The sequence below is a fragment of the Falco naumanni genome, chromosome 3 (assembly GCF_017639655.2).
Source record: "Falco naumanni isolate bFalNau1 chromosome 3, bFalNau1.pat, whole genome shotgun sequence".
Lineage (NCBI taxonomy): Eukaryota > Metazoa > Chordata > Aves > Falconiformes > Falconidae > Falco > Falco naumanni.
This window is the reverse complement of record NC_054056.1, coordinates 6,398,280-6,426,245: the sequence shown is the minus strand read 5'-3', so window position 1 is coordinate 6,426,245 and position 27,966 is coordinate 6,398,280. Positions and strand designations below refer to the sequence as shown.

Genomic DNA, 27,966 nt, shown 5'->3' with positions numbered 1-27,966 from the left:
ACAAGCGGGTGAGACAAGGGCGGGTGTAAACACTCCGCATCCAACGCGCAGCGCCAGGGGGACCCGACCGCACCAAGGGGACAACGTATGAGACAAGGGGGGGGGACATGGGACAAGGGGGGACGTGGCCCTGCGCCCCTGTCCCGGGTGCTCGGTAGAGCTCCAAGATTGCCCCTGCACGGAGAGCAGCAGTCCCGTACAGCCCGGATGGGATCACTGCCCGAGACAGACTGATCCCGTTTCGCAGGAGAATGAGGGGGGGGGCATTTCCCCAGGGAGGGACACGCGACCTGGGCAGCCCAGCCACGATCTCCTTTTCACAGCCAGCTCTGTCAGGGCAGAGGGCAAACGTGTCCCCACACATCGCCTGGACACTGGGTCTTGCACCCAAAGAATAACACGGGGAACAGGGCTGGTGCTCAGCAGCACCCCGCTAACCTGCGGGAGCGAGCAACTTTCATAGCTGGTGCTGCTCCACACACACCCCAGTGCCTACAAGAGCTCTCAGCAGTCAGGACAAATGACCTCAAGAATTCGCCTTGGCCCACATTTAGCTCAGTACATGGCATCAGCAGCCTGAGAACAGAAACAGCCACCAATGTAACACACCAGATGAGGAAAGAACAGTTCTGTCTGCCCAGCAGACACTGCTGCACCCGCTCCCCACGCTGTGCAGCGGGTAGCTGAGGACAGCAAGCTAACCGATCTGTCACCACCATCACCCGTGGTAGCCAAACATTTAAGAACAAAACAGATTTGGTCTTAAAATTTAACACAAAGGAATAACAAAAACATTTCTCCCAAACCTAGGGCTCGCGGCCCCGACATGAACCAAGAGCAACCAAACAGCAGAAGTTTCAGCAGTATTTTCCCTCCTTGTTATTATAACTGACTTTGCATCTTGCTCTTAACTCGAGCTGAAAACCAAACAAGTTCTACCCTTGGCACTACAGCGTTGTCACAAGCAAGCACTTAGTACTGTAAAGTTGCCACTAAGACTAAGGAGGGTTGTGATAAAGTGAACCTCATCCCATGCTGATTTATTTAGAAATCCCATTATTTAGCAGAGGAGCAGGGAGCTCCCAGAGAGCAAGGGGCAGGGCTACAACAAAGCCCGAGTGGGGCATCAGGAAGAGCTCTTGGATCCAGCTGGACCATCGTGCTATGTCAGGACCAGAATGGCTTTCTCCCCAGCAAGAAGGGAGCCAAACAGAGGCAGGTCTCCCCGCTGGCCTGCAGCAGGCTCCCCTGGGGGCATAGAGGCTCTCTGCGGCTCTGGCAGGGGCTACAGACATTCAAGGCTCCCCAGATTGTTTGCGAGGGCTCTAAAGGCTGCTACAAGAAACAGCAGTTCCTCACGCTGCCAGCAGACGCATTAGGCACAAAGCAGCATGGGGACAGGACGTTTCTCTAGCACATTAAGGCACTTCAGCATCAATCCGCTTCCTCTGCAGCTGGAATGGTACCCACACTCAAGAGTGCTATTTTGGGGCAACAAAAGGCTTAAGGCTTTCGGGGCAACAGTGCCCAGGGGGAGTGTTTTCAGAGTCTTCTTTTAGTATTGCTTTATTCCCCAACTCCTGTTAGCTACTGAAAGATTCCTGTTGCAATTACCCGAGGAAAGCAGGTCCTGCTCCACAGATGGCTACAAAAACATCCAAGGCAGAACAGTGCACACAGCATCTGAGGAGCCTGTGGCAGCATAACTGGCCCACCTGCTTGCCTCTGAAGTCCACAGATATCCCCTGAACACTCTGATAATCCTCTGGTCTTACTAGTCACACAGGATCTGTGCAGAGAATTTATCAGAAAGACCAGGGCATACATTTCCTTTTAGTGATGATTTTGACTGTCACATTTGCATGTTCAGCATTTGACATGCCTGGAAGGCAATTCAGAATTCGTCTCCCAGCATCAGAGACCACACCAGCTCCAGCAAACACAGCATAAACACATTCCACAAGATCAAAGCTACTGCAAAGCCCGACACCGAAGCCCTGAATGATTCCAGTTAGTCAGTCAGCAGCTAAACACTTCTGGCAACAAACCCCCTGATTTCTCACGGATTGGATAAGTCACGTGTCTTGTACCCGAGCAGAGGGATGGTAAAGTGCTGAATAGGTTTTGGGTTGTAGGAGCTCTAGTCTCCTGAGGGTTTCAAGTCTTCATTTCCTGCCTTACTTTGGGGAGCGGTCTTTACTGGGTGATGCAGTTGTCTCCCATGTCCTGAGCGTATCTGTCAGATATTGCCGTCCTTAAGTCCTGCACCTCCTTGTGAAGCTCTTTTACCTCCACCAGTTTCTTTGCAAGTCCATCAGGGCTCAGCAAGTCATCCTTCTCCTTAGCAGTGTACTGCGCAGCTGTGGAGTCAGAGAGGGGAGTTACCTCACACGCAATTCCAACCAAGGATCACCCACATTTGCAAGCAAGCCAGAAAAACCAACGTATATTTGCAAAAGAGGCACTACTTAAAATTCAGGTACTGCAGCATACACGTTTAGAGCTAGCTAACTGCAGAAAGAAGGTTCAGAATCCCAGAAAGGTGAGAACCTGCCAGCCTACAATATATGCGAGTTACTTAATTCTGCCACAGCACAGGAACCAAAGGGTTTGCTCTGCCATCACTCCGCATACTTACAGCAAATGCCCAGCAGCAGGGAGAGGTTTGGGTCCTTGCCCTGAGCCCTCTGAGTGACAATGCTGTAGACAGACTGCAAATCCTGCAGACAACTGGCCAGCTCGCTGTGCAGCTCCTGGGTGAGGCGGGCTGTCTCAGCAGGCAGCGGCTGGGTTATTAGCTCTGCCTGCCGGAGTCGTTCCTGAAGGGTCAGGTTCTTCTCGATGAGCTCCTGATTCTGCGCTGAAAGCTGAACAAACAGATACTGCAGGTTGGTGGCTACTTGGACCAGAACTAGCAGCACACTTAAAGCAACTTAACACAAGTGCTTGACGATGATGGGAGCACGGAGGGCAGGAGGAGCTGGTTTACATCAAGCCCTGCAGGCTCTCACCAGACGAGCGAGTGTCAGTCTTACAGGGTGCAAGTGTTCAGCTTCACTGGCTCAGACAGAAAGCGCCCCATGACACTGCACTGTCCCTGCCAAAGCATGACACAACAAAATAAGCTTCCAGGAGGTTGTGCACCACCTGCTCACCCCAGCACTGGCCATCCCTTCCCTCAAGGGCTGCCACTGTAGCTTGACCTCCTTTAGGCTTGAGTGTGGGGCTCAGCCCTGCCCTTCAGCCAGGTCTGTAGTCGAGTTTGGACCTTGCTCACCACCTTGCTGCCCTCAACTGGCAAACTCAGGATCCTCCACCACATCCCGCAGCCCCAGCTGAAGTTCCCAAGGCAGAAACTGTCTTTCTCCTGCTTTTGAACAGAGAAGAGCTCCTTTCAGAGCACTGACTAGCAGGAAGCAGGAGAGGTTGTGCTGCTGACTGCAAATTAAGGGCCTTGCTAAAAGACAATCCATAGTTCATTCAACTGACACTCTAAACACTCCTGCTCTGACCTCTTTCACAGCAGTCCGGAGCTGCTGCAGCGCATTTTCTCTTCTCATCGCTTCCTCTTTCAAAGCTTGGCTTGTCCCCTCTTCCTGGGCCACCTGTTCTTCCAGGTTCTGGAACAGACCATGGGAAAGTAGTAAGTCTAACTCACTTCACAGCAGATTCTCAAGTTCTAGGTCCCTCTGCAGTCACTTCTCACCTTTACTTCCAAGGCCAACTGCTCCACCTTCTTCTGCTGTTTGTCCACAATCTGGAATCAAAAGCAGAGGCATCAGAACTGACCACACAGACTCAGTAATGCCGCCAGGATTTCTCCTTCAGCAGGACAGCATTCCCTCTCCTTCTCTTTCCTGTCCATTTACTGCTTTAATCACTGCTTGTTAGTAGTGGGCTTAGATTCCTCAATGAAAGACCCCTGATAAAAGGCACCATTAGAAGTATCAGCTAAAAACAAACTGGAGAAGTCGCATTCTTGTGGTTTTCCTCTCCCTTCTGCATTCTGCAGCTTCCCTCCAGTGTTACTGTAGGAGTGCATGGCTATCACACCAAGAACAGCTTTTAAAACCCCTCAGTTTGGAATTCCAGGAACTGCACAGGAAAGTGCAGTTATGACTGCAAGAGCTCCTGATCTCATTATAGTGCCTGCCGTGACTAACTGGAAGGAAAAATGTGTGATTCCCGGTTAGGACAGCCTGTTACCTTCCTGAGGCAGTCGCATTCTTTCTTCAGAGAGTCATTTTCTATTTTCTGTCTCTCCCCATCCTGGGCAGGGAGTCCTCTCTCCGCGTTCTTTACACACTGCTGCACCTTGTCCTGCAAGCTGAAATTAGCAGAACACCATGGGAAAATGAGCTTTATTCAGGATGTTTCCCTCACTAGGAGGAGGGAAACAAATCATTTTCCTATCAGATGTCAGCACTGCCCTGTTTGGATCCCAGCTTGCAAACTGCCAGGGCTGTGACAGGAGTCCCTTGCCCTAGACACAGCCCTACCCACGATATCGGCACATTTGCAGAGACCCAGCGATTGCAGATTACGTAGGTCCATTTTGCAAGGAGTTGCAGTTGACAGCAATAACCCGAGGACACCGACAAACCCAGGTGACAAAAGAGGGGCCCCCTTTCAGCCACATGGTTCTGCTCCCACCCTCTGCTGTTGGCACGCAGAATCTGAACACCGTGTTTTAGTGAGCACTCACATAATCATCACAAATTCACGGTAACCTGGTTCTGACAGGTGGGACAGCAGTTGTACTGAGCCATCACTGTTCTTGTGCAGCAATGACTTCAGCACTAAGATGAAGCTTATTCTAATCCGGCTGATTTTTACCTGCGCACTGTGGAAAGAAGCTCCAGCTCCTTGTGTTTTTGGGTTTCTAGCTGCACTTTTTGCTCCCTGAAAGCAGCCCGGACATCTCCAAGCTCTGTTTCCAGTGCCAGCACTGTTTCCTGCATAGTAGCACTCTTCAGTTCAGATTCCTTCAGCTGCAACAAAGACCATCATAACACTCAACAGATGTCCCAGGCCTTTCACCATACACACCATGTTTCAACTACATTTTAACTACCTATGTGACAGTTCTCAGCTATAGCTCAGAACATTCCTCCTGCAAAAAGGCCAGACCACAACTTTACTTCAGCAGCTGCACAGGGGATTAACTGCAGCTGTAGAAAGGTCACCTGAACAAGTATGTGAAGAGCAATCATTACAACTCAGAGGAAGTTTTACCTTCTGACTCTGTTTCTGGTGGTCCTCAAGGGTTGGTAAATCAGCCAGGTATCGTTCTAGGGTCTCAATTCTCTGTTGTCTCTCTCTGTTTTGTTCAGATTCCTTCTGGCATTTCTTTTTAAGGTTATTAATGTGTTTGTCTCTTCCCTTTACCTGCAGGGACAGTCACATACAAGTTTAGTTTATATAATTACTTATCCATTCTTCAGTCTTCTGTAAGCCCACCCCTTTACCTTTTTGTACAGCACTCAACACCAAAATACAAGATCACCTTAACTCAGCAGCATTTCTGCTCACTTAGCTAAAGACAGGCTTCTTCTCTAGTTAAAAGAGGAGGTACTGAAATACTTCTAACTGCAGGAGGAAGAGCTTCTGCTTATAAACCAAAGTACAAGGAGATCAGAAAACACCTGCAATAACACACTGCCACAGAAAACTTGCATCTAGGCACTACACTGACTTTTAGCTTCTGAAAGAAAAAACACCTTCCACCTCTAGGGCAATGGGACCATACCCTTTCTTCCTGTTTCTTTAACTCCTCTGCGTGTTTCTGCATAGTTTCCTTCAGTGACTCCCGGATCAGCTTTGCATCCACCTCTGCAGCAGCCAGTTTTCTCTCCAATTCAATCTTTTCCTTACTGAGAGATTCAGTCTTCTCTGTGAACTGTGCTCGAAGAAATGTGTTCTCCCGCTGCAGCTCCTGCAAACAGAGACAGCTTATGAGTTCAGTGTAGTTACAAACTGGCACTAAGCAGCTGTGCTGCCTCAGAGCTGTGCTCTCGGCCCTCCTAATTCCCAAACATCATTCAGCCCACCTTATATACGGCAGTATCTGAAATAGCACTTGTCAGTGCTGTCAGGCGTTTGCATTGCTAGACAGCTTCTAAACAAACCGTAGTATTTCAGGGCTTGAAACCTCAAGAGACACAGAAGATCTCAGAGATGACAGGTGATCGGGTCCCCATACAAAGGATAATTTTACTCTGCATAGCCCTCCTACTCAGGAAACACCTACTGAGAAGCAGTAGGGCCACTGGATTCAGTACATACTTCTTACTAACACCCTGTTGTACCCCATTACCTGCATTCTCAACATGTAGACATCTCCATAGGGCACTGGACAGCCAAGCAGAGCACTGTGAACCTGCAGTTCGCTTTCCCGGACCTTCTGCTCCAACTGGGATATGTGTTGTCTTTGTCTGTAAAAACCAGGTAACATACTGTTCTCAAATCTACAGTAGAGAGCAATGCAACATGAATAGTGCCACCGTGACTCTAACGCTCCATACAGCAACAAGTGGAATAGAAAGACAACTCTGCAACTCAGAACTGACCTGCAGAGAAACAATCTGAAAGATATCCGTTTAATTTTTTTTTTTTTTTTTTTACACAATTGGTATTGACTCTTCTTCCCTTCCCTCCCTTCAAAGCCTCCCCCCAGCAATGATTACAGATAAAACCCACACACCTTGCATGCTTTGGAGGATCCAGCTTGGCTTTGGATCTTATGGGTAAAATGAACAGACATCATACGACTCAAAATGAGCAAGCAGAAGAAGTATTTACAGTCCAAATGCTGAAGGTAGTTTTCCATAAAAGCTTATGGACCACTAGCATTAGGTACGAGCAACACTGTTTGCCAGCCCAATCTCACAAAGAACAAATTTAGAATAAAGATCTCAAAGAGCTCCCAGAAAGTCCTCAAGCAAAAAGGCAGTAGTTTTGACATTCCAGATAATTGTGATGTCTTCATCCCTTATAAAACACAGAAAGCCCTAACCAAAATTGATTTATTTGAACCCTTCAGGAACATCATCCTAATTCCAAGAGGAAGGGAAGAACTCATAAAAAAAAAAAAAAAAGGAGGCTGTTCTCAAAGGTCATTATATCATTCTTTGCACCCAAAAAGCTCAGTTGGGTAAAATGAACTCTGAGATATGAGCTCTCCTTGGTACCTTCAAAACCCTCCCTTTCCAAAAGGAAATGCACTGGAGTCTTTAAGCCACGTGTCAGTATCAAACTCTCACCTGTCAATGAGGAGCTCCTTCTCCTTGAGTAGGTTTTCATTGGAGTTCAGGATACTGATCCACTGAGCTGGATCAGGTGTAGGCAGAGAAGCAGAATACATCAAGGGATGGTGGCCGGCGCCTCCATTTTGTAACTGAAAGAGGAGACAAAATGAGGAGGGAGAAGTTTGTGCTCCACAGAGGTAATTGCAACATTGGTCGAGCTATTTTGCACACTGTGTGCTCATCTGCATGCCAGGACACAGTTATTTCAGTCTCCGTCAACGTCCAAGAACAAGTAACTTTGCCCAAGCACAACTGGAGATTAACAAATAATTTTAGATCACTGTGCTAGCTCACTGGTAACAACTTGTCTCCATTAGGGTACAGCTGGTGGGAGGTGATAAACAAACTCTTTCCACCTAGCAAACTGAAATTAGTTTCATGCATCCTTTCAGATTAAGTGTTTCTTAATTCTATATATATAATACCATTATTCTAGAAACTGTTATGAATGTCTCGGCATGCCTTTTTTTATTTATTTTTTTTTTTACAGTTTCCAGTGGACAGGTTTCATCTCTTGATCTGGACCAACCTGCAGTGCTGTAACACAATACAGGGCTGCTCTACACAAGCAGCACGCCAAATGATACCTGTGACACCACGTGTTGTAAAAACAGATCATTAAGAGACTTTTAGTGTAAGACAGGGAGAAGCATGAGACATTTTCCCCCTTGCTTCGTAAGTCTGGGACAATAATTCATGACTAAAGAGATAGGAAGGGTTTCAAACTCATACATCCACACATGCAGCTCCCTACCTGCATTTGCTCTACTTGCAACCGTACTTTCTCCAGCTGTTGTTTCCAAGCACTGAGCTCGCAGACCCTCTCGTGGGGATGTAGTGTGCAGGCTTCTTGCATCCATGCTTGAGATGGAGGAGTTACAGGTTTCGAAAAGAAATTGTTGGCCTGGAGTCCTGTTGGCATCAGTCTGCTCCCGCTTGGCCACGCTCTGTCCTGGGGCTCACAGACTCCATTAGCCCCTGCCACTTGATTACTCTCTGGCAGCACCTTATAATGGTCCTTTCCTGCCCCAGCTGCCCCAGAGTTTGGATTGAACTTCTGGAACCTATGGAGAGGGTCTGTGCACAAACTATCCAGAAAGAGAGACTGGTTAAGGGTGCACTCAATGGCAGGGGTGTCAAACTTCCAAGCATCTTCTGTTCTCATGTGATCAGAAACAGGATGCCAGGATTGCTCAAAACGGTTTTCCCCTGAAGTCCCGTGGAGATGCAAGAGATCCCTGGGTGGCACCTGGGAAGACTTCCCGGCATTAAAATCGCCGTTTCTCAGGAGCCCTGCGTTTTCAGCAGCAGATCCTGGCATAGCAGTTTCTGAAGTGCCCTGTGAACACCTCTGGTCTCCTGCAGAGCACAGCTTGGAGGGTGAGGCACCCAACGTAGAAGGCATAACATGGGCTGTTGGGATGGTCACTTGGGTTTTGATGGGCTGGAATGAGGAACCATTACTGGAATTGGAATTGCAAAAGTCTAGGGAAAGAAGAAGAGTGATACTCTAATTACAATTCTGAAAATATTCTGATACAAACAGCCACTCCTCTACTGAACTTTCTGAAACAATTTTAAAAACCATTTCTTTCCCCCCTGAACACATCCTGCTAAGCAGCGGCAGCAGCAAGACTAAGGCACACCTATGTTCCCCCTCACTACAAGCTTCAGGACCCTGCTGACATTTTCCTACCACCGTAAACCACAGAGAGAATCCAAGTTTAATTCAGTACACATTTTTGATCCCTTGGTTTTAAGCTACTGTAGTATAATCTTAAATCAATAAAGTTATCTTCCTATAGGTTAAGAAATCAAGTCCTTTAAACTGAATAAAAAGGCTGAAACTTACTCAGCTGGACACTGAGACCTTGAATCTGTTCTGCCCGTCCCACTGCTCAGCGACTCTGAACCGTAACCAAAGCGAACCGGAGCCTTCACTAAGCCCATGATGAGCTTCAAACACAGCTAACACTAGATCACCAAGCAGTTGGCCTTTGAATGCCTCTAGGACGCTGCAGCAAAAGAACTTCTTCTAAAGGCTAAATTAATGGCTCTCACCTTATTACCACAGGAAATGAGATAGAGTTCAGCACTCGCACCCCAACGTGAGCCCGTCCTGTCAGACGGGCACCAAACCTGGCTCCGTGGAAGTACAGGGTTATTCTTAGCAACTCTCAGATTTCAATACAGCAACAGCGCGAGCTGAGAAGGGCAAACAACAAAGTGCCTGTTCCCACTCCTCACCCTGATACATTGTGTATCGTAGGAATTCCAGGTTTCCCCCAGATACAGAAACTTGTTTTCTCCATGGGTTTTGCTAAAGGCCCATCCTCACATGATGTTTCTTTAATCCAACATCAGGACTGCAAGGTCACCCTTTCACCTGTTTGTAACCTCAAAGCATTGCTACAAAGGGGAATAAAAGACCACAGTTTTCATATGACTGAAACCAGATTCTGGAAAGACCATCATCAAACTGCAGGGAAACTATCACAACAAAGGCACAAGACCTGTCCCCCCCGCTCAACATGAGCGGGAAGCAGGGGGAAAACATCTCTTAAACGTTACTTGGCTGAGCCTAGGAGCTCCAGAGAACACCATGCTACCCAGCAGTCACAGGCACGTTCTCCTTGGCAAACAGGAGGGACAGTACAATTTCCGTTTACAGCCCCTAAATTTATACCTCAGTATCATGATCAGGAACTCGAGTTCTCTGACCAGCACGCCACGTGTAGATGCTGCAATCGGTTCCTTGACTGTGCTAAGGGTCGTCACAACAACATTTCTGGCTAATGTACTGACCTGAAAGCCAGCGTGCTTCAGCCAGCTGTCAGTGCCACAATCCAGCCTCAGCTCTTACAAACAAGGTTACAACATTACAAATGTTCAGAAGGGCAGTTTCCCAAAGGGCCATCATTACCTCCCCTGCTCTCAGCATGCAACTACGTTTTATTATCCTGAGAGAGGCTAGATAGGACGCTTAAACATATGCTTTAGTAATATTTCTAGCAACATTTCCACAAGCCAGACTTTCTAAAAAGCCTTCAACTCACGCGTTACTAAGACCTACGGCTCATTCAAAAGGCTCAGAGCAGCTCATGAAACGTATGAATGTGAAGTGCATTGTTTTAAAGAAGACCACAAACTTCCCCACTGCTGAAAGAAAAATCAGTGAATCAATAGTGGTTTATGTCACTTCCATCAATGAAGATGAAAATGTGTGGAAAGGATAGCTGGGACAAGTGATTTCTCAGGATGTGCCTCAGCGGAGGGCCAGGCTGCAGCACTCTTCACCGAGAAACGCCCAGCTCTAACACTGAGGAGACTTACGCACAAGGGCACGCTGCTCTGAAGTCTCTAGAGGCACCTATAAATTATTTCTTAAAATAAAAAATACAAACCACACAGATTTGCTGATGAATCACTTATTGGTCAATAGAAACCAGCAAATCATCATCGTGGCTCTTTTAGTTAAAGACTGGCTTACTACAGTTAGAAGATAACCAAACTAACTTGGAGAAACAGCAAGTCCCTAAATGACTTGTTTATATTTCAGGCAGCATATCTGTATACTGAGGCACTGGTTTTGAAAGAGTCTCCAAACATCATTACAGATTCTGCTCTTCCCAAAGTTTTACACTCTAGGGTTCCGTAATACCAAGCTATTTAATGCTTGTCAGTCCTCTAAGAAAACCTAAAAGTCTTTGGCTGCTACTGTGTGATCCCACACTGACCATCACCTTCTGTGCTGTCTGAACAGGAGGTCCCAATGCCCCCATCCCCACTGTCGGCCACACTTGAGCAGCGACTGACACGGCTCTGGAACTTCACAGACAACATTGGTGTTTTCCAGTCAGTCTCCAAGTAATGGCTCTTCTGACTGGTGCTGGGATCTGGAAGGAAAAAGACAAGGATATTTATGTTTTAGCCAACAGACTAGAAAGCTTTTTAATACACCTAACTAAGTCATATCTAATTACCTCTGCTACCAAAACCCAAACTGATCCCTACCCGATTCCCTGTATTATTGCTCAAGAATTCTGGTTTGCAAAAGAAAATGGCAGCAAACACAAGGAAGTCAAATAATATCTGCAGGAGACTGAAAACAAATCCTGTTACAGAAGTCAGAATGCAAAAGCATTCAATTATATTCCATTCATAGGTTCTGTGATATTACACCCAGCTGATCCCCTGGTACTCAGACTAAAAAGAAGAGCAGCAGCACTGGCACACAGCAAACCTGGTTAACCTAAAGATACATTTTTGCATTAACTGTTAAGAACTCTTCCAGATTTATCAGTTATCATTCAATGAACCTATCTTTTATCAAATGAGTCTCTACCCTTAGATAACTGTACAACTGTTTTGTTTTGCAGGAATAAGACTTTTTTTTTTTAATAAAAAGCTGGTGGTAAAGAACTCTTCTCAGGGCCACATGTCTCCTCAGAGAAACTGAAACAGGATCTGACAGCAGCAGGACTTTAAAGAAAAGACTATCCTTACCTGATGGATTGTCCTGCTGGAGCCTCAGGTCTGGATGTTTCTCAAGAGCAGCCATCTTATCTATCCAGTAAACTACAGAGCAATAAATAAAAATCATATTTTAAGTCAGTATAAACCAAATCCTGTTCCCACTAACCAAGCAAAGGGTACATACACATCAGCTGCTCTTCAGAGTAACACAGTATTTCATGTGTAATTAGCACCTCCTCCCAAGAACACCTCTGTTTCATCCCCACAGCAACAAAGGCAACACTTTGAAAACCTTTGCAGTTATTGTAGCTTTTCTCAGTGCCTGGGAAACGAGAGAGTTCCTGTTTGCGACGCTCTCCAGGTACACAGCAGCATCTTTCAACCGGGGCATGTGCTATCCCCATAGTAGTTATTTATAGAGCATCAGTCACCATGGTACCTACACGCTGGCTTTACATCTAGAAAGACTAAAAAATTCCCATTAAAAGTCTTAAATCTAAACCTGTTCATTTCTGCCCTCTGTAGCAGTCACTGTGCAACTACATGCAGAAATGCAGTCATTCAAAACTTAGCGCTGCTGTTCCATAAATGGCAATCATTATCTATCCAGGGCTTTGGTTTAATTTATCTGCTTATCTCGAGTACTTCACACAGTGAATTTCCCATCTCCAGTGATGAGAGTATAATCTGCAGCTCTCAGACTTCACCGTGGAAATTCAAGGCCTCTTTCCACTCCACCAGTCAAATACCAAATCCTTGATTGCCAGGTCTTACAGATTTTTGGTTAACTGATCCACAGAGCTCACAGAAACCATTAATTCTTAGAAAACACAGGTACACAGATTCTACAACATAGGATAGACATTAGGAATATGAGGATAACGAAACAGAAGCAGCATTTCTCTCAGTGAAGAAATAAAACACAGCTAGATGTAGTGCTTATAATATTTAATTTGTGTACGTTTCTGAAATTCCTGGGTTTAAACCTCAGTCTCCAGCACTACAGTCAGACAGTTATAGCAGGGAAATTCAAGCATAAGCTCCTGAAATTATAGAATAGATGAAGCAACCACATCATCCCTACCTCGCTCAGCACCACCCTTTTCCAAACACCCCCAAAGGCACCCACAGCACCCCACAGAGCACCCCTTCCCAGCAGAAGGTGGGAAGGGAGAGGTGGGTCAGGGATGGAAGGGAGGAGCTCGGTGGGAGTGGGGAGCAACGTGAAGCCAGGGTGTGGGGGGAGCCCTTCACCCCCCTGAAAGGGATCGGGAGAAAGGTGATTTGGGTGGAAGGAGAGGGGAAGGTGGAGGGGAGTGGGGGGCCCAGCTGCCTGGAAGGTGCGAGCAGACCCTGAGGGGCCTGAGCCCGAGGGACTGGAGGGGGTGGGGGGCCGGTCCCCGAGGGGCTGGGGGGGGGTGAGGGGGGCCGGAGACCGGTCCCCGAGGGGCTGGGGGGGGGGGGTGGGGGGAGCGGGGGGAGGCCGAGGTGCCCGGGACGGAAGCGAAGCAGGGGCTCCCCCGAGGAAGGAGCGCAGGGGGCGCTGCCGGGGCCCGCCCCTGAGGCCCAGCAGCCGAACGGCTCCCGGGCGGGCCCGACCCCCTCACCTGCCTCCGCCGCGGCGCCCGCGCTGCCCCGCGCGCCAGCGACCGTTACCGCCGCGGGGGAGGGGGTGTGGCAGAGGGGAAGGGGTGGCGCCCCGCCCGCCTTCCCTGCTCCGCAGCCTATGGGCCGCCCTGGCCCCGCCCCTTCCCCTCTCTTATTGGTTCATCCAAGGCTAATTTCCCCGCCCCGCAGGTTAGCGGAGGAAGGGCCTGCTTGTGGCGGAGGAAAACTGGCCGCAGCCGCCACCCGTAGGGCGGGGCCTGGCCGCCCCTTTCCCCGCGCATGCGCAGTGCGGCCGCCGCCGGGTGAGGGAGGGCGGCGCGCCCGGCCCTGCCGCCCCGGCTGCGCGCAGCCCCTGCAGGCCCCATCGCCCTCTCACCCAGCCCAGGCTGAGGTCAAGGCCAGGCGGTCGCCCCCAGCTGGGTCTCCTCGGTGGGGAGGCTGTGGCGCTGGGCCTGGTCCCCGCAGGCCTCGCGTGTGGTGGGGGCCACCTGCCCTCCCCGGCTCCGTAGGCAGGGCCCGCCCCAGCTGGAGCAGGGCCCTGCCAGCAGCGACCCCTCCCCAGCCACAGGACCCTGCCCCTGGTGTGGGGTCTGGCGCTGGCCCCCATGGGTGCTGCTGGGGGTTGGTGGGGGCTTCCTGGTGCAGTCTGCGGGGAGAGGGGAGCGGGGCACGGCGGGGTCACAGCCCCTCGGGGTTGGTGGCACGTGGCACGGTTGGAGGGTGGCTGTCACGGCGGGGACAAGGAAAACCACGGCACAATCAGCCCTTGACACAGTTTTATTTACAGTGGAAGAGACCCCGGCCAGGCCGGCTGGCAGCGCTGTGGCAGGGGCACGTTCCTCCAGGGAAAAGTCCCTGTTGTCAACGTGCAGCCAAGGCAAAATGTCCCTTGACTAAAGGAAGACTGTCACCGCAACGTCCCACCCCGGGGAGGGGGGATGTAGCAGAAGTCACTTCTACAGCAAGTCCATGCTGCGGGCTGAGCCTTCAAAAATGTTCTCAAACCCCCACCCCCCCCAGCGCGGGCAGAGCACCTGCTTTGCTCCCACAGCACCATGGTTTTTATCGGCAGTGATTCATGCCAGAGAGGTCTTGGTGGGGTGTCAGGGTTCAGCTGCTTCTTCAGGGGGGCCACGCTCAGCCCCAAGCCCCCCATCAGGGTCCTCACCCAGCCGCCCTGCCCACCACTCCCGCAGCTCCTGGTACAGCTCCTGGTGCTCTTCCTTCCAGCGCGTGAACTTCTCTGAGGTGAGCGCAGCATCGCTGAGCAGCTGCTCCAGGACCTGCAGCTCTGCCAGCTTCGCCTGCCGAGAAAGGGGCACATTTTGGGGCGGCCACCCATGAGCAGGGGGGCTTTGGGTGGCCAGGGGGCTGTGGGCTCCCACCTTGAGCGTGCTCTGTAGGGCCCGCACCATGTGCACCTTCTCGTTGATGTGGGGGTTCTTGTTGCGGCGGATGAAGGACTTGCGGCACTGCTCCTGCGTCAGGAACCGCTGCTGCCCGATGAGGGACACCCCTCCCTGCTTCAGGCACTGCATCAGGCACTCGAGATCCTCCCCAGCGGGGTCTGGGCAAGGAGAGGGGCCACTGTAGCAGGAGGACAGCGCCAAAACCCCCTGGGGCTGTCCCCACGTGTGACCCTGCCCCGAGAGCATCCTGAGACACTGCACAGTTGTCACTCAAATACGTCTCGACGAGGCACCCCCACTACACATGCATGAAAGGGAGGCCCTAACCGCGAATAAAGGGTGTACTCAACGTGACAGGGTGACAGATGTTACCCCCCAGCACCTACCCATGGGTGAGCAGGGCCGGGGGCTGCCCTGGGGGCTGCTGGCTGTGCTGCTGGGCTCGCCGCTGGCTGAAAAGAGCTGGGCTTTCTCTGGAGTGTTTTGAGGCCTCTTCCTTGGCTGAGGGACAGATGGGGTGGGAGGTGAGATAAGGATCCTCTGTCCCCTCCCCAGGATGTCCCCTAGGGCCACTCACCGAGTCGCATCCACGCCTGGGGGACTCATCATCGGGGTCCTCAGCTTCTGTCTCACTGTAGCAGTCTGGAGGTCACAGGGGAGAATGGTGGGAGCAGAGGGAGCGGGAAGCCCCCCACTGCCCCCCCCCCCCAGCCCTCCCTAGGGCTGAGCATCACCCCAGCCCTCCTTGCAGGGAGCATTTCTCACATTTCCCCCAAATCAGGGGCAAAGCTCCCAGTGGTCCCAGGGGCCGTAGCACCTGGCACGGCTGCCCCACCAGGACCCATAGCTCCCCACAGGGTCCCTGTCTCCCACGGGGGAACTGACCCCTTCTCCCACCCCAGCAAGGGCCTGTTACCTTCCTCCCTGTCTGGGACAGACTGGTGGGCCAGTGTGTACTGCGTTTTGGCTGTTATTAGGCGACTGACCCACCTGGGGAAGGAAAAGACAGACAGAGGGTCATGGCCAGCCCGGTGTGGTGGGACTGGCACTGGCTGGTGCTTTACTCACATGCTCAAATCGGCCAGCGTCTCTGCGGCGAAGATGAAGGGCTTGTACCTCTGATGGGAAAGCTGGAACACGCTGGAGGAGGACAAGTGAGCAGCTGCCTTTGCTGCTGCAGTTACCCAGCACCAGAGCCAGCCCCGAGCCCCTGACAATCCCCTCCTGCACCACAGCCCCCCCATCCTGACCCAACCCAGGCGTTTGGGCTTTTCCCTGCCATTGGAGATGCTTCAGTCCTCAGCCTTGTCCCAGATAATACCAGCAGCACAATACATGTCTTGCTCAGAGCGTAGGCTCCTGTATTGCAAGATGGCCAGCCCTGTGAGGGCACCCCCCCCCCAACCCTGCGGGGACCCCCCCAGCCCCATGGGGTACCCACACAGGGGGTACCCAGTGTGGCTTATTGGTACGCACCCTTGGGACAGCATCCTCCCCTTCCACCCCCCGCCGGGAGGTCCATGGGGAGACAGACCCCACTCACTATTTCTTCTTCTGCTCCCTCGTGCTTTCCAGGTCATAGGTGGCCACGTTGATGAGTCCTGCAGCCTTCTCATCCTGCGTGGAAGACAGCCATGTCCACCACCCGCCCTGGCGCTGGGGATGGGAGAGCCCGACTGCCCTAGGTGAGGGGCGAGGACACCCTGTGTCCCCACTCACATTGGGGTGGTGGTACCAGTAGAGCGTGTGGCCCTTCAGCACGAACCAGCATCGCTTCCACTTCTGGGCCATGAAGCCCACGTGGTCCTTCTTCTTCAGGAGCCAGCCATCACAGTCCACCCGGCCCAGGTCCCGGCACGAGACCCGCCGGCGGCTCAGCCTGGTCGCCACTCCTGCCGGCCATGGCATTGGCGGGGGTGTGTGAGTCAAGTTCAGGGAAGGGGGAGCAGGGGGCAGAGCCCAGGAGAGCCCCCAGCCCCATTTACCCCAGCCCCAGCGGGGTCCCGCTCACCTTTTGGTCTGCGTCCCCTCTGGGGGCTGCCCTGGGCCGGGAGACAGAGATGAGTGGTTAGGGATGATGCAGGAGGTGAGGGCAGGGCAGCATTAGCTGAGCCCCCCCCAGCAGCACCCGCAGCCCCTGCCGGGACCCCCCACTCACACAGCAGTGAGCTCAGAAGAGAGCCCACCCACACACGGGCATTTTGCCTCCCAGTTCGGGTGGGACATGAAGTCCTGTGTGTGTCCCCCGATGTCCTCCCAGTGTCCCCCCAAGGCTGAGCGCTCCTCTCCCACCAGCTCTCACCTCTGCAGGGAGCTGGCTGGGCTCCGTGCCCCCAGCCCCCGTGGCAGGGGCTGCCGTGGGGCTGAGCTCCGCGGCGCAGGGTCCGGCAGCACCGAGGGTGCCCGGAGAGCACGGGGTGCCCGGTGGGGTGCTGGTCTCCCACACCACCTCCTCTGCAGCACCTGCAAACAGCAGGCAGGGCTCCAGCCTCCCATCCTGGGGGAGAAACCCCTCCGTCCCCGGACACCCCCTCTGCTCCCCCCTTACCGTCGTGGTGTCCCTGCAGAGCCACCCCGGGCAGCCTCGAGTCCCGCTCGTTCTCTTCCTCCTCTTCGTCAGTGCCAGGGTCCGGCGCAGAGTCTGGCCCCGAGTCCAAGTCGGCAGCAGCGCTGGGAAAAAGGGATCCCTGAGCCACAAACCCCTTCGCCCTCCGCAGGGGTCCCGCTGTGGGGCTCCGGCTGGTCCCCCACTCGCCCGGGCACCCCCAGTTCTCCCTGCCCGAGGAGGAGCGGGGCTGAAGGCAACGTGGCGGTGGTGGCTCCACACCGGCTCCACCGGCCTCTGAGCTTCCCAGCAGGATCAGAGCCCAGCCCGGCAGCTCCTGTCCGGCTCGCCCGCGCTGCCACCAGCTCTGCGCAGCCTTTCCATTCCGGGAGAGGAGAAGGGTCATGTCTAAATATAGTTTCAACCCCATTAAAATGTTACCAAGTGAATGAATTACAAACACAAGCACTTTTTTTTTTTTCCTATGTGTGTTCCTTAAGTCAACTGGCAGCTTCCCGGGTTGCCCACAGGCAGCTGCTGCGCTGCCAGCACCTCTACCCCTAAAAAAGAGCTGGGAAGGGGCCTTGGGAGCACCCAGACACCTCGCGCTGGCTGGGCTGGGGGTGTTGGGGTGTCAGGGGACAGGGCTCACCTGGAGGTCAGGGACATGGGGCTGCCCGGGCATTCACAGCTCCTGGTGCTGGGGGGATCCGCAGCATCCAAAAATGCTCCTGGGAGCTGCAGACGGAGTGTCAGGGCCAGCCCGCATCCCACCGTGGTCCTCCAGAGCTTTAGGGCCCACCAGCTCAATGGGAGATGCCTGGCTCCAAGCATCCCTGCCTGGTTCCCAGCACAGTCCAGTGCAGCACTGGGATCACTCACCTGCTGCCTGCGAGAGGGGGGTGAGCCAGGCAAGTCGAGAGGGATCTTCTTCAGCACCAGCGTCACCCCGCTCGTCTTCTCCAGCAGCTTCTTCTCCAGGTTGATGCGTGTCCAACCCACCTGCACACCCCCTGGTAAGTCGTGGGACATGGCCCTGGCCCCACGCTGCCCCCCCGGCCCCCTGCCCCCTCACAGCTCCCACATCGCCCAAACCCTCCCCTGCCACAGATCCCACACCCCCCAAATCCTCTGCAGCAACTCCTGCGTCCCCCAACCCCCCAGCAGTGGTTCCTGTGTCCCCCAGACCTTTCCCAGCCATGGATCCTGCATTCTGCAGATCACAGCCCCCGTGTCCCCCCATATCCTCCTGCCCACAACCCCTGTATCCCCCCAAATCCTCCCACCCACAGCCCTCATATCCCCCCAGTCCTCCCAGCCCCACAGCTCCCTGTCCACCACTCCACTGCCAAAACCAGCACCACGCTCAAGCCCCCGTCCTCTCCAACTCACCACGACCTGCTCATTGACCTGCACGATCTCGTCCCCGGGCAGGATGCGGCCCCCGTGAGCAGCCAGAGCCTGGGGCAGAGGTAGGGTGGGAGCTGGGTGACCACCCCAGGCACTCACGCCCACCCCCCCAAAGCTAATCCAGAGCCAGGGATGGGGAGAACCGGCGGGCAGGGGGGTTAAACATTAACCGGCAGCCTGACCTTGCACAGCACCAGGGCGGCTGGTGGGATCGGGGTGTAGAGGGGGGCTCCCCCCATGGCCCAGGCCGTGCTCACTCATGAGATGAGTTGCCCAGTCTCAGCTGCAGTCAGGCACCCCCAGCTCTGGGTCGGGGGCGTGGGGGGTGGGTTAGGGTCCCAAGAGGCTCGCAGGGTGCAGCCAGGTGGGTTGCAGCTGGGATGGGTGGTATTCCCCCCCCCCCCCAGGCGCTAAAAGGGGGTGACAGGCACAGGGTGGCACAGGGTGGGGACAGATTGGGAGAGGCAGCCCCTCACTCACCTCCGAGGTGGCTGCAGACACAAAGTGCAGGCAAGAGCTGGTGGAGGTGATCTCAAGGCCCTGGGGGGGGATGGGATGGAGGTGTGAGCTGGGTGCCAGGGGGTCCGGCGACAGTGGGGGGGCACCGGGGCAGTGGGGACTCACCAGCAAGGCTGTGAGGAGCAGTGGGGGGCTCCCCAGGGGGTCAGAGGGCGGCGTCGGAGTGTCAGGAGATGATGGAGGGCTCTCTGATGGGCTGGGGGACAGTGTTGGGGTGTCGGGGGATGTCGATGGGCTGCCCCATGGGCCGGGGGGCAGTTCTAGCCCCACACGCTGCAGCACAGCCCTACAGTCCAGCAGTGCTGGGGGGCTGCAGCCCACGATGCTCTCACAGATGCCCACGATGTGCTGGCACTGCAGGTGACAGTGGGGGGCTGAGGGGGGGCTCTGGCAGCACTGGACCCCCCCCATGCCTGCCACCCCCTTTTTCACTCAGCACTTACAATCCGCACGATCTGGCTGTCCCTCTCAGCCGCAGGACAATCCTGGGGGGACAAGACATGGAGCTGAGTGGGACGGGATGGTTCAGCCCCCTTCCATCCCAGCTGGGGGGGCCCCACAGGGACCCCTCCCGCCCTCACCCCAGCTCTCCCCCCCCCTTCCAGAAGGCAGAGCTTTGTGGGAGAGGAAGGCAGGCAGACAGCTGGCTCCCCCCACACCCCCGTGCCCATCACTGTGGCCTCGGGCACCCACCACTTGCAGGGTCTCTGCCAGCTGGGCGCAGAGCAGGATGATGTCCCGGGTGGCCGAAAAGTCGTTAAGGGTGGAGAAGAGGTACCTGGGGGGAGGGGGTGTAGGCAGAGACCTCAGCCCCAGGGACGGGGGGCACCCAGCACCCATGGGTGCCCTCACCCGCCCCAGACCTGTTGAGCCAGGAGAAGAGCCCCTTGGCAGCCCCAACCAGATCCACGACGTGGGCCAGGAGGGTAAGGGGGGGTGGCCGGCAGGCAGCCCCCGCTTGCAGCCCCCCCAGCACCAGCCTCTGGGTGCCCAGCGCCAGCTCCCGCAGCTTCTCCGTCAGCGTCCGCAGGCTGGTGCTCGCCAGCCCTGCATCCTGCAGGGGGGGCACATGGACACGGGGGGGTGGGAGGGCAGTGGGGGGTCTCTGCAGTTCCCCTGCATCCCCACCTTCACCCAACCTAGGATGCTCCATGTCCCCCCTCCTATCAAGCCCAGGGTACCCCATGTCCCCCCAGCACCCAGCCCCAGGGTGCCCCTGTGTCCCCTCAACACCCAGCCCAGGGTGTCCCTGTGTCCCCCCTGTATCCCGCCCCAGGTCTCCCAGTGTCCCCCCAGCACCCAGCCCAGGGTGCCCCAGTGTCCCCCCAACACCCAGCCCAGGGTGTCCCCCGTGTCCCCTGAGCACCCAGCTCCTGGGTGCCCCCGTGTACCCCCCCTCCACCCAGTGCAGGGTACACCCACATCCCCCCTTCTGCCACAGGCGCCCTGCAGCACCCATGGGTGCTGGCACTCACCAGGGCGCGGAGCTGCTCCACGGCCTCCAGCAGCAGTTCCTGGTGCCCCAGGCACCGCACGCCCAGCACCTCCAGGGCCCCCGCCGACAGCCCCAGCAGGTCGGGCCCCGACAGCCCCCAGGCCTCGAAGGGGTACCCCTGCACCGCCGCGTCCAGCCCTGCCACAGCCTTGCCTTAGTGCCAGCCGGGCACCGGGGGGGCTCAGCACCTCCCCACCCACATCCCCGCCAGCCCCTGGCCGGGTGACCCCAGGGGGTGACGCCAGGCTACCGGGAGAGCCCTCTCCGTGCAATGAGTTTGCCCGGTCTCAGCCCAGATGGTGGGGATGGCCGGACCCCCCACTCCGAGACGGACCCAGGGACTGACCCCCCCCCCCCCCCCCAGGGCCAAGGCGCAAGGGACAGGGAAGGGCTGCCACCCCTCCCAGCCACCCCAGCCCACCCACACATCCCCAAACCAGGGCCAACCCACCGCAGCCCCCCGCCCCATGGCCGGGTTGGGTGTCAGCCAGGGTGCAGGGCAAGGCAAGGGGGGGTCTCACCTCGGAGCCAGGCAGCCACCCGCACGGGGCCCCAGGCACCCACAGGCTCCATGGCAGCCGAGCCGGAACATGGCGGTGGGAGCGGCCGCTCACCTGCGCCAGGCACGGGCGGCCCCATTGGCGCAGCCGCGTGGCACTCACCGTGTGCTGCTCACCGTGTCCCGTCACCGTGTCCCGTCACCGTGTGCTGCTCACCATGTGCTGCTCACCGTGTCCCGTCACCGTGTGCTGTCACCGTGTGCTGCTCACCGTGTCCCGGCACCGTGTGCTGCCCACCATGTCCCCCTCACCGTGCACCCCTCGCCGTGTCCCCGTCACCGTGTGCTGCTCACCATGTCCCCATCACTGTGCCCCCCCACCATGTCCCCGTCACTGTGCGCCCCTCATCGTGTGGTCCTCACCATGTCCCCATCACCGAGTCCCCCTCACTGTGCACCCCTCACCATGTCCCCATCACTGTGTCCCCCTCACCGTGCCCCGCTCACCATGTGCCCCTCACTGTCCGCCCCTCACCGTGTCCCCACCACTGTGTGCCCCTCACCCTGGCCTCCCGCCTGCCCCGCAGGGTGAGGCCCCGCGACGCACCCCACTGAGTCACCAGCCAGTGATGCACGGCAGCCAAAATCCCCCCTGGGAAACAGCACCCACCCAGGGAGCCTCCCCCGGCTCCGCTGTGAGATGGGGGAGTAAGATGGGGGGTGGGTGAGACGGGGGGGTGAGATCGGGGGGGTGAGATCGGGGGGCCCCCCCCCCTCCCCCCGCCAGCCACAGCTGCTGCATGCAGCTAGCTCATCGAGGGCTGAGACCCAACAGAACTAATGACACCAGTGGGTGTCCCCCAGGAGACAGGTGCCCTGTGAGGTTTGGCCACACAACCCGACAGGACAGCCCCTGCTTAGCCACCTCCCCCCTGCCCGGGGGTTTTGGGGAAGGGGGGGTGACACCCCCACCCCCCACCCCCCCCCAGGCATAATTCCCACCCCTCCCTTTGCAGGTGGGGAAACTGAGGCAGGGGGCAGCCCGCATTAGGCCTGTGGAGGGGCTGCCCCTGAGCCGAGCTCAGCTCTCCGGTCCCCCCAAATCTGCCCTGGGCTGGCACCGGCCCCCCCCGCCAGCGCCTCAGCGCCCGTCTCCCCCCGCCCCGGCGTGTGCGCTTGGGGGAGCAGCGGGCGCTGATCGCGGCTGACAGCTGCTCGGTGCTCGCCGGGCGCGTGTCGCCCTTTCCGAAGGGGCTGCAGGGCCGGCAGGCGGGTGTCAGACGCAGCCCCCCACCACAGTGGTCCCAGGACTGGGGGGGCAGAGGCCCAGCCCCACTGCTGCTGACCCACGGGGCCTGATCCTGCTGCTCCCCGCTGCGCCATGATCATCCGCCCCAGACGCTTAACCCCGGGGTATTTCCGTCTGCTCCAGGTAAGGGGGAAGCGGGGGGGGGGGGGGGGGGGGGGAGCCCATGGGGACCCCCGGCACCCTGCCCATGCTGCCCACCAGGCCTGCTGGCCACGGGAGCTGTGCCTGGCCACATCCTGGCTCTGGGTTCGCAGCGAGGGTGCTGCGGGGGAGCCCCAAGTGCTGCATGGGAAAAGCACCCCCGGACACCCTGGGGGGGCCACGCAGCGGCCCCCATCGCCCTTACATTGCAGCTGAGCATGATGGGGACATTCAGGGCACAGCCACAGAGCCCTTGTTCCCGGCGGGTTTGGGGCTCGGGGTCTCACGGCGCTCCCCTCTCCCCCCGCAGATGCAGCTGGCGGCAGGGCGGGGGGCTGAGCCGGGGGGGCTGCTGACCCCCCTGGCCCTGCTGCTGGCAGCCGCCGGGCTCTGCCTCTCCTTCTACAGCGCCCGGAGGATGGCCAGCCCCACCAAGGCCCCACCGGAGCCGTGAGGAGGGGGCTGCTGGGGCTGCGGGGACGGTGCCCAGGGGGGTGCCAGGGTCCCCCTCTGCCCGCTGGCCCCCGCCTGGGCACAGCTGCCGGCTGTGGCAGCTTTCCAGCCGATCTGCGCCACATCCAGCCCTTCCCTCCACGCCTGGGCGGCGTGATGCTCTGCGGCCGGGGGGGACACATGCACCTCTGTCCCCCACCTGTCTCCGCTTTTGGGAGCCGGTTCACGGCCCGCGATGGAGAGCAGAGAAGCCACCTCCGCTCCAGAGCTGCCGGCCGAGCCCCTGCCCGAGCCACCACGACCCGGCTACAAGAAAACCAGAGGCTGAACAGAGATGGATGGCGGAGCCCAGTGCTGCACCCATCTCCATCTCCCCCCGCAAGCAGCGGGGTCCGGGGGGATCCCTTGCACCCCACTGGCAGCCCTGCAGCCCCCCTGTCCCCCCGGGGACCGTGCTGTGGCCACAGCACTGCGGAAAGGAGGCCAGCACCAAGCGCTGTTAGGTAACACGGCGCGGCGGAGGGGGAGGTGGGCTGGGACAAGCCCAGCCTCTGCAAAAAAACGGGGCAGGGGGCAGATGGGGCCACGGGGGTCCGTGATGTGTCCCCTGGGCAGGCACATCCCACTGGGACGGTGCCAACCCCCATGCACACACAGCTGCAGGGGCTTGCAGCGCTCTCCATCTCCCCAGGGTGGGCAGAGGACACAAATCCGAGCAGGCTACGTGGAATAAATCCTTTCCCGACGAGCACAGCTGCCTTGTGGCTCTGCCTTTCTGCTGCCCCAGCCCAGCGCCTCGTCCCCGGCTTGGCAGGAGGGATCAACCCGCCAGCCCCAGGGATTTGCCGTCACATCGGGGAGACCCACTGCAGGAATTCACCGCGGCGGGTGGTTGGCATTGTCACACAAAGACCCCCAAGAGCCAGGTCACGGGTGAGATGGCAGCAGCAGCAGCAGTGTGGGGGATGGGAGGTGGGGAGGCTGATCCTGCCACAGCTCTCTGGCAGGTGAACTCGGGTTTTAGGGAACAGGAGCCTCAAAGTGTCCCTGCCAGGGGGACACCAGCACCTTGAGGCCCAAATGGGCAGGACCAGCACCACGAGCTGCTCTCTACGTACCCAAGTGCTTGATGAAAAGTTCACTCAGCACATATTCCCCTAAAAACCAGCCCCGCAGCTGCTACCCGTAAGCTGGGAACCCACTGCCAGGAGGGCAGGGGCAGCCGGACCCCCTGCCAGGACAGGGGCAGCAGGACAAGGCTGCCCCTCCAGACTGGCAGTATTTCCCTTTGCGTGCTCAAGAGGAGGACACGGAGGGGACACCCCCCACCCCAAGGGGCAGCTGCCACGCTCCAGCCAGGGCCTGGCTCACGCTCAGAGCTCCCAACACTGCCAGCCTGTTGGATGACATATTTTAATGGGCGAGTCAGCGGCATAAACCTCTGACCCAAGGAGAGAGGCCCTAAAACCGCTTTAAAAACAAAGAGACGAGCGTACAGTCACGCCAGCGTGTCGGGAACAAGCGCTTGCCGCTTCGCCCAGGAGGAGGAGGACACGCAGTGAGGGCACCCGGGGTCTTGCTGGCTCCTTCTTCTCGTTAATGCTCCGGCGAGGAGGGATGCCGGGAGGAGCGGCGTTCCTGCTCGCTGGCACGCTGGGCCAGGGCATGTTTTTCTCACAAAGCTGAAGACAAAGAGGCCTTTACGGAGCCGCCTGGCGCTCAGCTGGACGTCTCCATCTCGGTGACTTCCTCCAGCGGCTGGGTCTGCACTTCCACCTTCTTGGGGGGGATGTAGGAGCCCATCCCGGCGGCACGCTCGGCCTCCTCCTGCGTGTACGGTGCCTCCCGCAGCTGCTTCAGCCTGCCGGGGGGGCAGGGAGGAGGGCTGCAGCATTTCAGCCCAGCTCCTCAAAACCAGACGGGCCCAGGGCCGGCACCAGCACCTGCCTTGCCCCGGTGAGGTGGGAGCAGGGGCCACGGCCTCAGCCCCCCCTTACCTCTTCTTGTGCACCTTGGACCTGAAGTGCTCCTTCATACTGGTCAGGTCCACAAAGTAGCGCCTGGGGGGTGGCAGAGACTGGGGTCAGGGGGATCCCGAGGCGGGAGCGGGGCAGGGGAGGGCCCTTACTGAGGGGCCAGGGCCCTCCCCCACACCTAGGGCCAGTCCCCCATGGGCCAGGGTCGCCTCTGACACCAGAACAAGCTCCCCCCATGGGCCAGGGTCCCTCCCAAGATGAGGACAAGACCCCCTTCCAGGTGCCAGAGCTCCCCTAGCCAGGACCAAGCCCCCCCAAGAGCCAGGGACACCCCCCCCAGGACCAGGTAAACCACCACAGCAGCCAGGGGACAACACACACACACACCCCGCCCAGGGCTAGGGCAACCCCCTCCAGGAGCCAGGGGACATCACCCCCCCACGAGGAGCCAGGGACAGCCGCCCCCAGGAGCCGGGGACACCCCCCCCGGGGCACGGGGACACACCCCCCCTGGGGGCACGGGGACACCCCACCCCCCCCATCCCCGGGGGCACCGGGACATACACACACACACACACCGGGGGCACGGGGACAGCCCCCCCCCCCGGGATCACAGGGACCCCCCAAGCCCCGGCCCCGGCGCACGCACGCGCAGTGCAGGCAGTAGAACTGGGCGCAGCCCGGCAGGTCGGGGTCGGGCTCCTGCCGCAGCAGCCGAGCGGCGTTCTCGGGCCGCAGGTCCCCGTGGATCTCATCCAGGTCGCGGCGGCGCCGCTTCGTCTTCAGCTGCCGGGCCAGGGAGTGCGCCCGGTGCGCGCCGGTGCGCCGGCCATTGCGCGGCGACATGGCGGCCCCACGCCGCGCCGCCCTCCGCAGTGCGCAGGCGCGGGAGGCCGCAAGCCCCGCCCCGCTCTTCCCGCCCCGCCCACAACGCGGAAGCCACGCCCCTCCGTGAGGCGCAGTGCGGACGCCGGGCCTGATGCCACGCCCACGAGTCGTGAAGCCACGCCCACAACACGGGGCCCACGCCCATGGGCCAACAGGCCACGCCCTCAGCGGCATGTGTCTGCGCTACCGCCGTGCGCAGACCCCGGGAACGACCCCGGGGCGGGCAGGGGGGCCAAGGCCCGTCCCCAAAGAGCCCCCAGCACCTGGTAGCAGCCGTCCCCAAGCTGTCCCCGCATGGGGCACAGGGCCTGGCGTCGGGCAGGGGGTGACGGGCACCTGTGCTGCCCGGGTCACTGCTGTGATGAGTTGGGCAGGGCTCAGCGCAGCGTGTCCCGGCACCGATCGTGTTTCCTCCACCCCGGGTGATTAATTATAGATGGGGAGCCACGGCGGGGGGGGCCCCGAGCCCCAGCGCCTGCTCTGCACTCTGGGCTTGGGGTGGCCCCAGCCCTGGGGGTCCCCTGTGGACCAAGGGCATTGGGGGGCTGGGGTAGGGAGACAGAGGGGGGTGTTGGGGGTGACCAGAGCTGCTGCCCCTGCGCTGCCCCCGGCTCAGGCCGGGCTCAGGTTCCCCTTTGTGCATTGGAAGTGGCCCCTGAAACTTTAATGAAGCCACCGGATCACCAGGGCGGCACGGGGGCACCCAGCCCCCCACCCCTCCTGCTCCCCACGGCACCCACCGGCTCCAGGCCCCGCTGAGCCCCTCACCATGGCCCAGGGCTTCTGGCGACTCTACAAGACCAAAGTGCTGCAGACCCTGGGGGGGGCACGGGTGGACGGGGCGCTGCAGGAAGAGGTAAGGTGGGGGGTCACCACCAAGCCTGGGTCCCCCTGAAGCAGGGTGACCAACCTCCCTGCTCCCCCCGCCGCCTGCACCCTGCCCTCACCTGGGGGCTTCATTGCAGGGAGACCCCCCTGAGCTGATGGAGACAGCTGAGCCCCCAGCACTGATGGAGGAGGGACCCAGTCCCATGTCCCAGCTGGCAAGGAAGGTAAGGATGGGGCTGGGGGAAGTGGGGACGGGGGGGGCCTGCTGGGACCTGGAGGTCCCCAGTGAGCCTGGTGCTGCCTCCCCCGCAGGTGCAGGGGGTGGGTGCCCGGGGCTGGCGGACGCTTTCATCCCTCTTCACCCGTGAGGACGAGCACCAGCTGCTCAGCCCGGAGCCCTGCGCAGACCAGTAAGTTGCAGATTGGTGGGGAACCCCCCAAAGCCCAGACCAAGCCCCTGGGAGCTGCTGAGCCCCCACACCCCCCTGTCCTGTCACCTGTATCCCTTTCCCTTGCCTACACCCATGGGGCTGGGGGTGCAGCAGGAGGAGAGCCAGCATGGAGGGGGGACGAGGTGGGTCTTGGGGGCCGTCCCAGTCCTGGTCACTGTGGGACTTGGCAAGAAGGGTCCCCACACCAATGTCCCTGTCCCCCCTCTCTCCCCAGCCCGCTGGCCGCCGAGCCGCCCCCGTCTGAGAACGCGCCCAGCTTTTGGGATCTCTTTGCTACCAAGTGGCAGCAGGCGTCAGGGCCGGACAAGGAGGCGCCCCCCCCGGAGCCGGGCGAGAGCCCTGGGGAGCCGCCGGGTGACGATGGCAGCGACCTACGGGAACCAGAGGAAGGGGCCTTCCACTGGGGCTTCCTGGCCAGCAAACTGGCTGAAATCCGGAATAAAAATGCCCCCAAGGGCAACTAGAGGAGAATGTGCTGGCCAGACTCTCCAGCAGTGTGAGTGCCCCCCCCTACTGCTGGTGGGCAGCCCCCTGCCCACAGCTGAGAGCTCCTTGGGGGGGTTTGGCTACGTGTCTGCACTAAAGACCCCGAGGTGCCCCTTTTCCCCGAGCCCCGCCTGGTGCTTTTTTTGCCCTCACCCTCCCCCCAGC

General features: G+C 58.0%; 4 protein-coding genes and 1 long non-coding RNA gene across 7 annotated transcripts; 2 read left to right on the top strand and 3 right to left on the bottom strand.

The window, feature by feature from the left end:
• Positions 1-755: 755 nt before the first annotated feature.
• CEP85 (centrosomal protein 85) lies at positions 756-13,438 on the bottom strand. Of its 3 annotated transcripts, XM_040587723.1 has the most exons (14): positions 13,391-13,438; positions 11,814-11,885; positions 11,051-11,203; positions 8,062-8,792; positions 7,263-7,396; positions 6,317-6,434; positions 5,750-5,935; positions 5,236-5,388; positions 4,837-4,991; positions 4,207-4,327; positions 3,707-3,757; positions 3,513-3,620; positions 2,639-2,867; positions 756-2,360 (listed from the first exon to the last, which is right to left on the bottom strand). In XM_040587723.1, exons 2-14 carry the CDS (start codon positions 11,866-11,868, stop codon positions 2,197-2,199), a joined length of 2,358 nt encoding a protein of 785 aa, XP_040443657.1. In that variant the 5' UTR covers positions 11,869-11,885; positions 13,391-13,438; the 3' UTR covers positions 756-2,196. The 3 variants fall into 3 exon arrangements, with proteins under 3 accessions (XP_040443657.1, XP_040443659.1, XP_040443658.1); XM_040587724.1 differs by lacking the exons at positions 756-2,360; positions 2,639-2,867 and adding an exon at positions 2,881-3,370; XM_040587725.1 differs by lacking the exons at positions 11,814-11,885; positions 13,391-13,438 and having other exon boundaries at positions 9,160-11,163.
• Positions 13,439-14,149: 711 nt separating this feature from the next.
• Positions 14,150-21,408, bottom strand: CNKSR1 (connector enhancer of kinase suppressor of Ras 1). Its single transcript, XM_040585630.1, has 21 exons — positions 21,384-21,408; positions 20,750-20,922; positions 20,138-20,328; positions 19,968-20,052; positions 19,718-19,759; positions 19,380-19,628; positions 19,236-19,295; positions 18,738-18,806; positions 18,228-18,347; positions 17,998-18,083; positions 17,349-17,470; positions 17,103-17,263; positions 16,812-16,842; positions 16,520-16,692; positions 16,344-16,417; positions 15,869-15,940; positions 15,717-15,790; positions 15,378-15,442; positions 15,187-15,301; positions 14,777-14,958; positions 14,150-14,695 (listed from the first exon to the last, which is right to left on the bottom strand). Exons 1-21 carry the CDS (start codon positions 21,406-21,408, stop codon positions 14,495-14,497), a joined length of 2,370 nt encoding a protein of 789 aa, XP_040441564.1. The 3' UTR covers positions 14,150-14,494.
• An 825-nt stretch (positions 21,409-22,233) lies between these two features.
• On the top strand, positions 22,234-23,924 carry LOC121085343. Its single transcript, XR_005827013.1, has 2 exons — positions 22,234-22,700; positions 23,029-23,924. It is a non-coding gene; the product is annotated as an uncharacterized LOC121085343 (long non-coding RNA).
• Positions 23,925-24,570: 646 nt separating this feature from the next.
• Positions 24,571-26,040, bottom strand: ZNF593 (zinc finger protein 593). The gene is made up of 3 exons (XM_040587898.1): positions 25,797-26,040; positions 25,169-25,231; positions 24,571-25,032 (listed from the first exon to the last, which is right to left on the bottom strand). Exons 1-3 carry the CDS (start codon positions 25,991-25,993, stop codon positions 24,891-24,893), a joined length of 402 nt encoding a protein of 133 aa, XP_040443832.1. The 5' UTR covers positions 25,994-26,040; the 3' UTR covers positions 24,571-24,890.
• Positions 26,041-26,624: 584 nt separating this feature from the next.
• C3H1orf232 (chromosome 3 C1orf232 homolog) lies at positions 26,625-27,955 on the top strand. Its single transcript, XM_040587904.1, has 4 exons — positions 26,625-26,891; positions 27,001-27,087; positions 27,176-27,273; positions 27,530-27,955. Exons 1-4 carry the CDS (start codon positions 26,805-26,807, stop codon positions 27,777-27,779), a joined length of 522 nt encoding a protein of 173 aa, XP_040443838.1. The 5' UTR covers positions 26,625-26,804; the 3' UTR covers positions 27,780-27,955.
• The last annotated feature ends 11 nt before the right edge of the window (positions 27,956-27,966 follow it).

Excerpts from the sequence above, each read along its gene's own strand:
- CEP85 (XM_040587723.1), bottom strand. The coding sequence starts at position 11,868 with ATGGCTGCTCTTGAGAAACATCCAGACCTGAGGCTCCAGCAGGACAAT. Across the intron at positions 3,758-4,206 it reads AATGCGACTGCCTCAGGAAG|ATTGTGGACAAACAGCAGAA; the intron begins GTAACAGGCTGT and ends TTTTGATTCCAG. Across the intron at positions 3,621-3,706 it reads AGTTGGCCTTGGAAGTAAAG|AACCTGGAAGAACAGGTGGC; the intron begins GTGAGAAGTGAC and ends GGTCTGTTCCAG.
- CNKSR1 (XM_040585630.1), bottom strand. The coding sequence starts at position 21,408 with ATGGGGCCGCCCGTGCCTGGCGCAG. Across the intron at positions 18,807-19,235 it reads TGTCTGCAGCCACCTCGGAG|GCTCTGGCTGCTCACGGGGG; the intron begins GTGAGTGAGGGG and ends CCTCTGCCCCAG. Across the intron at positions 16,418-16,519 it reads ACTGGTACCACCACCCCAAT|GATGAGAAGGCTGCAGGACT; the intron begins GTGAGTGGGGAC and ends TCTTCCACGCAG.
- ZNF593 (XM_040587898.1), bottom strand. The coding sequence starts at position 25,993 with ATGTCGCCGCGCAATGGCCGGCGCACCGGCGCGCACCGGGCGCACTCC. Across the intron at positions 25,232-25,796 it reads TTCTACTGCCTGCACTGCGC|GCGCTACTTTGTGGACCTGA; the intron begins GTGCGTGCGCCG and ends GCCACCCCCCAG. Across the intron at positions 25,033-25,168 it reads TCCAAGGTGCACAAGAAGAG|GCTGAAGCAGCTGCGGGAGG; the intron begins GTAAGGGGGGGC and ends CCCCCCCGGCAG.
- C3H1orf232 (XM_040587904.1), top strand. The coding sequence starts at position 26,805 with ATGGCCCAGGGCTTCTGGCGACTCTACAAGACCAAAGTGCTGCAGACC. Across the intron at positions 27,088-27,175 it reads TGTCCCAGCTGGCAAGGAAG|GTGCAGGGGGTGGGTGCCCG; the intron begins GTAAGGATGGGG and ends CCTCCCCCGCAG. Across the intron at positions 27,274-27,529 it reads CCGGAGCCCTGCGCAGACCA|CCCGCTGGCCGCCGAGCCGC; the intron begins GTAAGTTGCAGA and ends CTCTCTCCCCAG.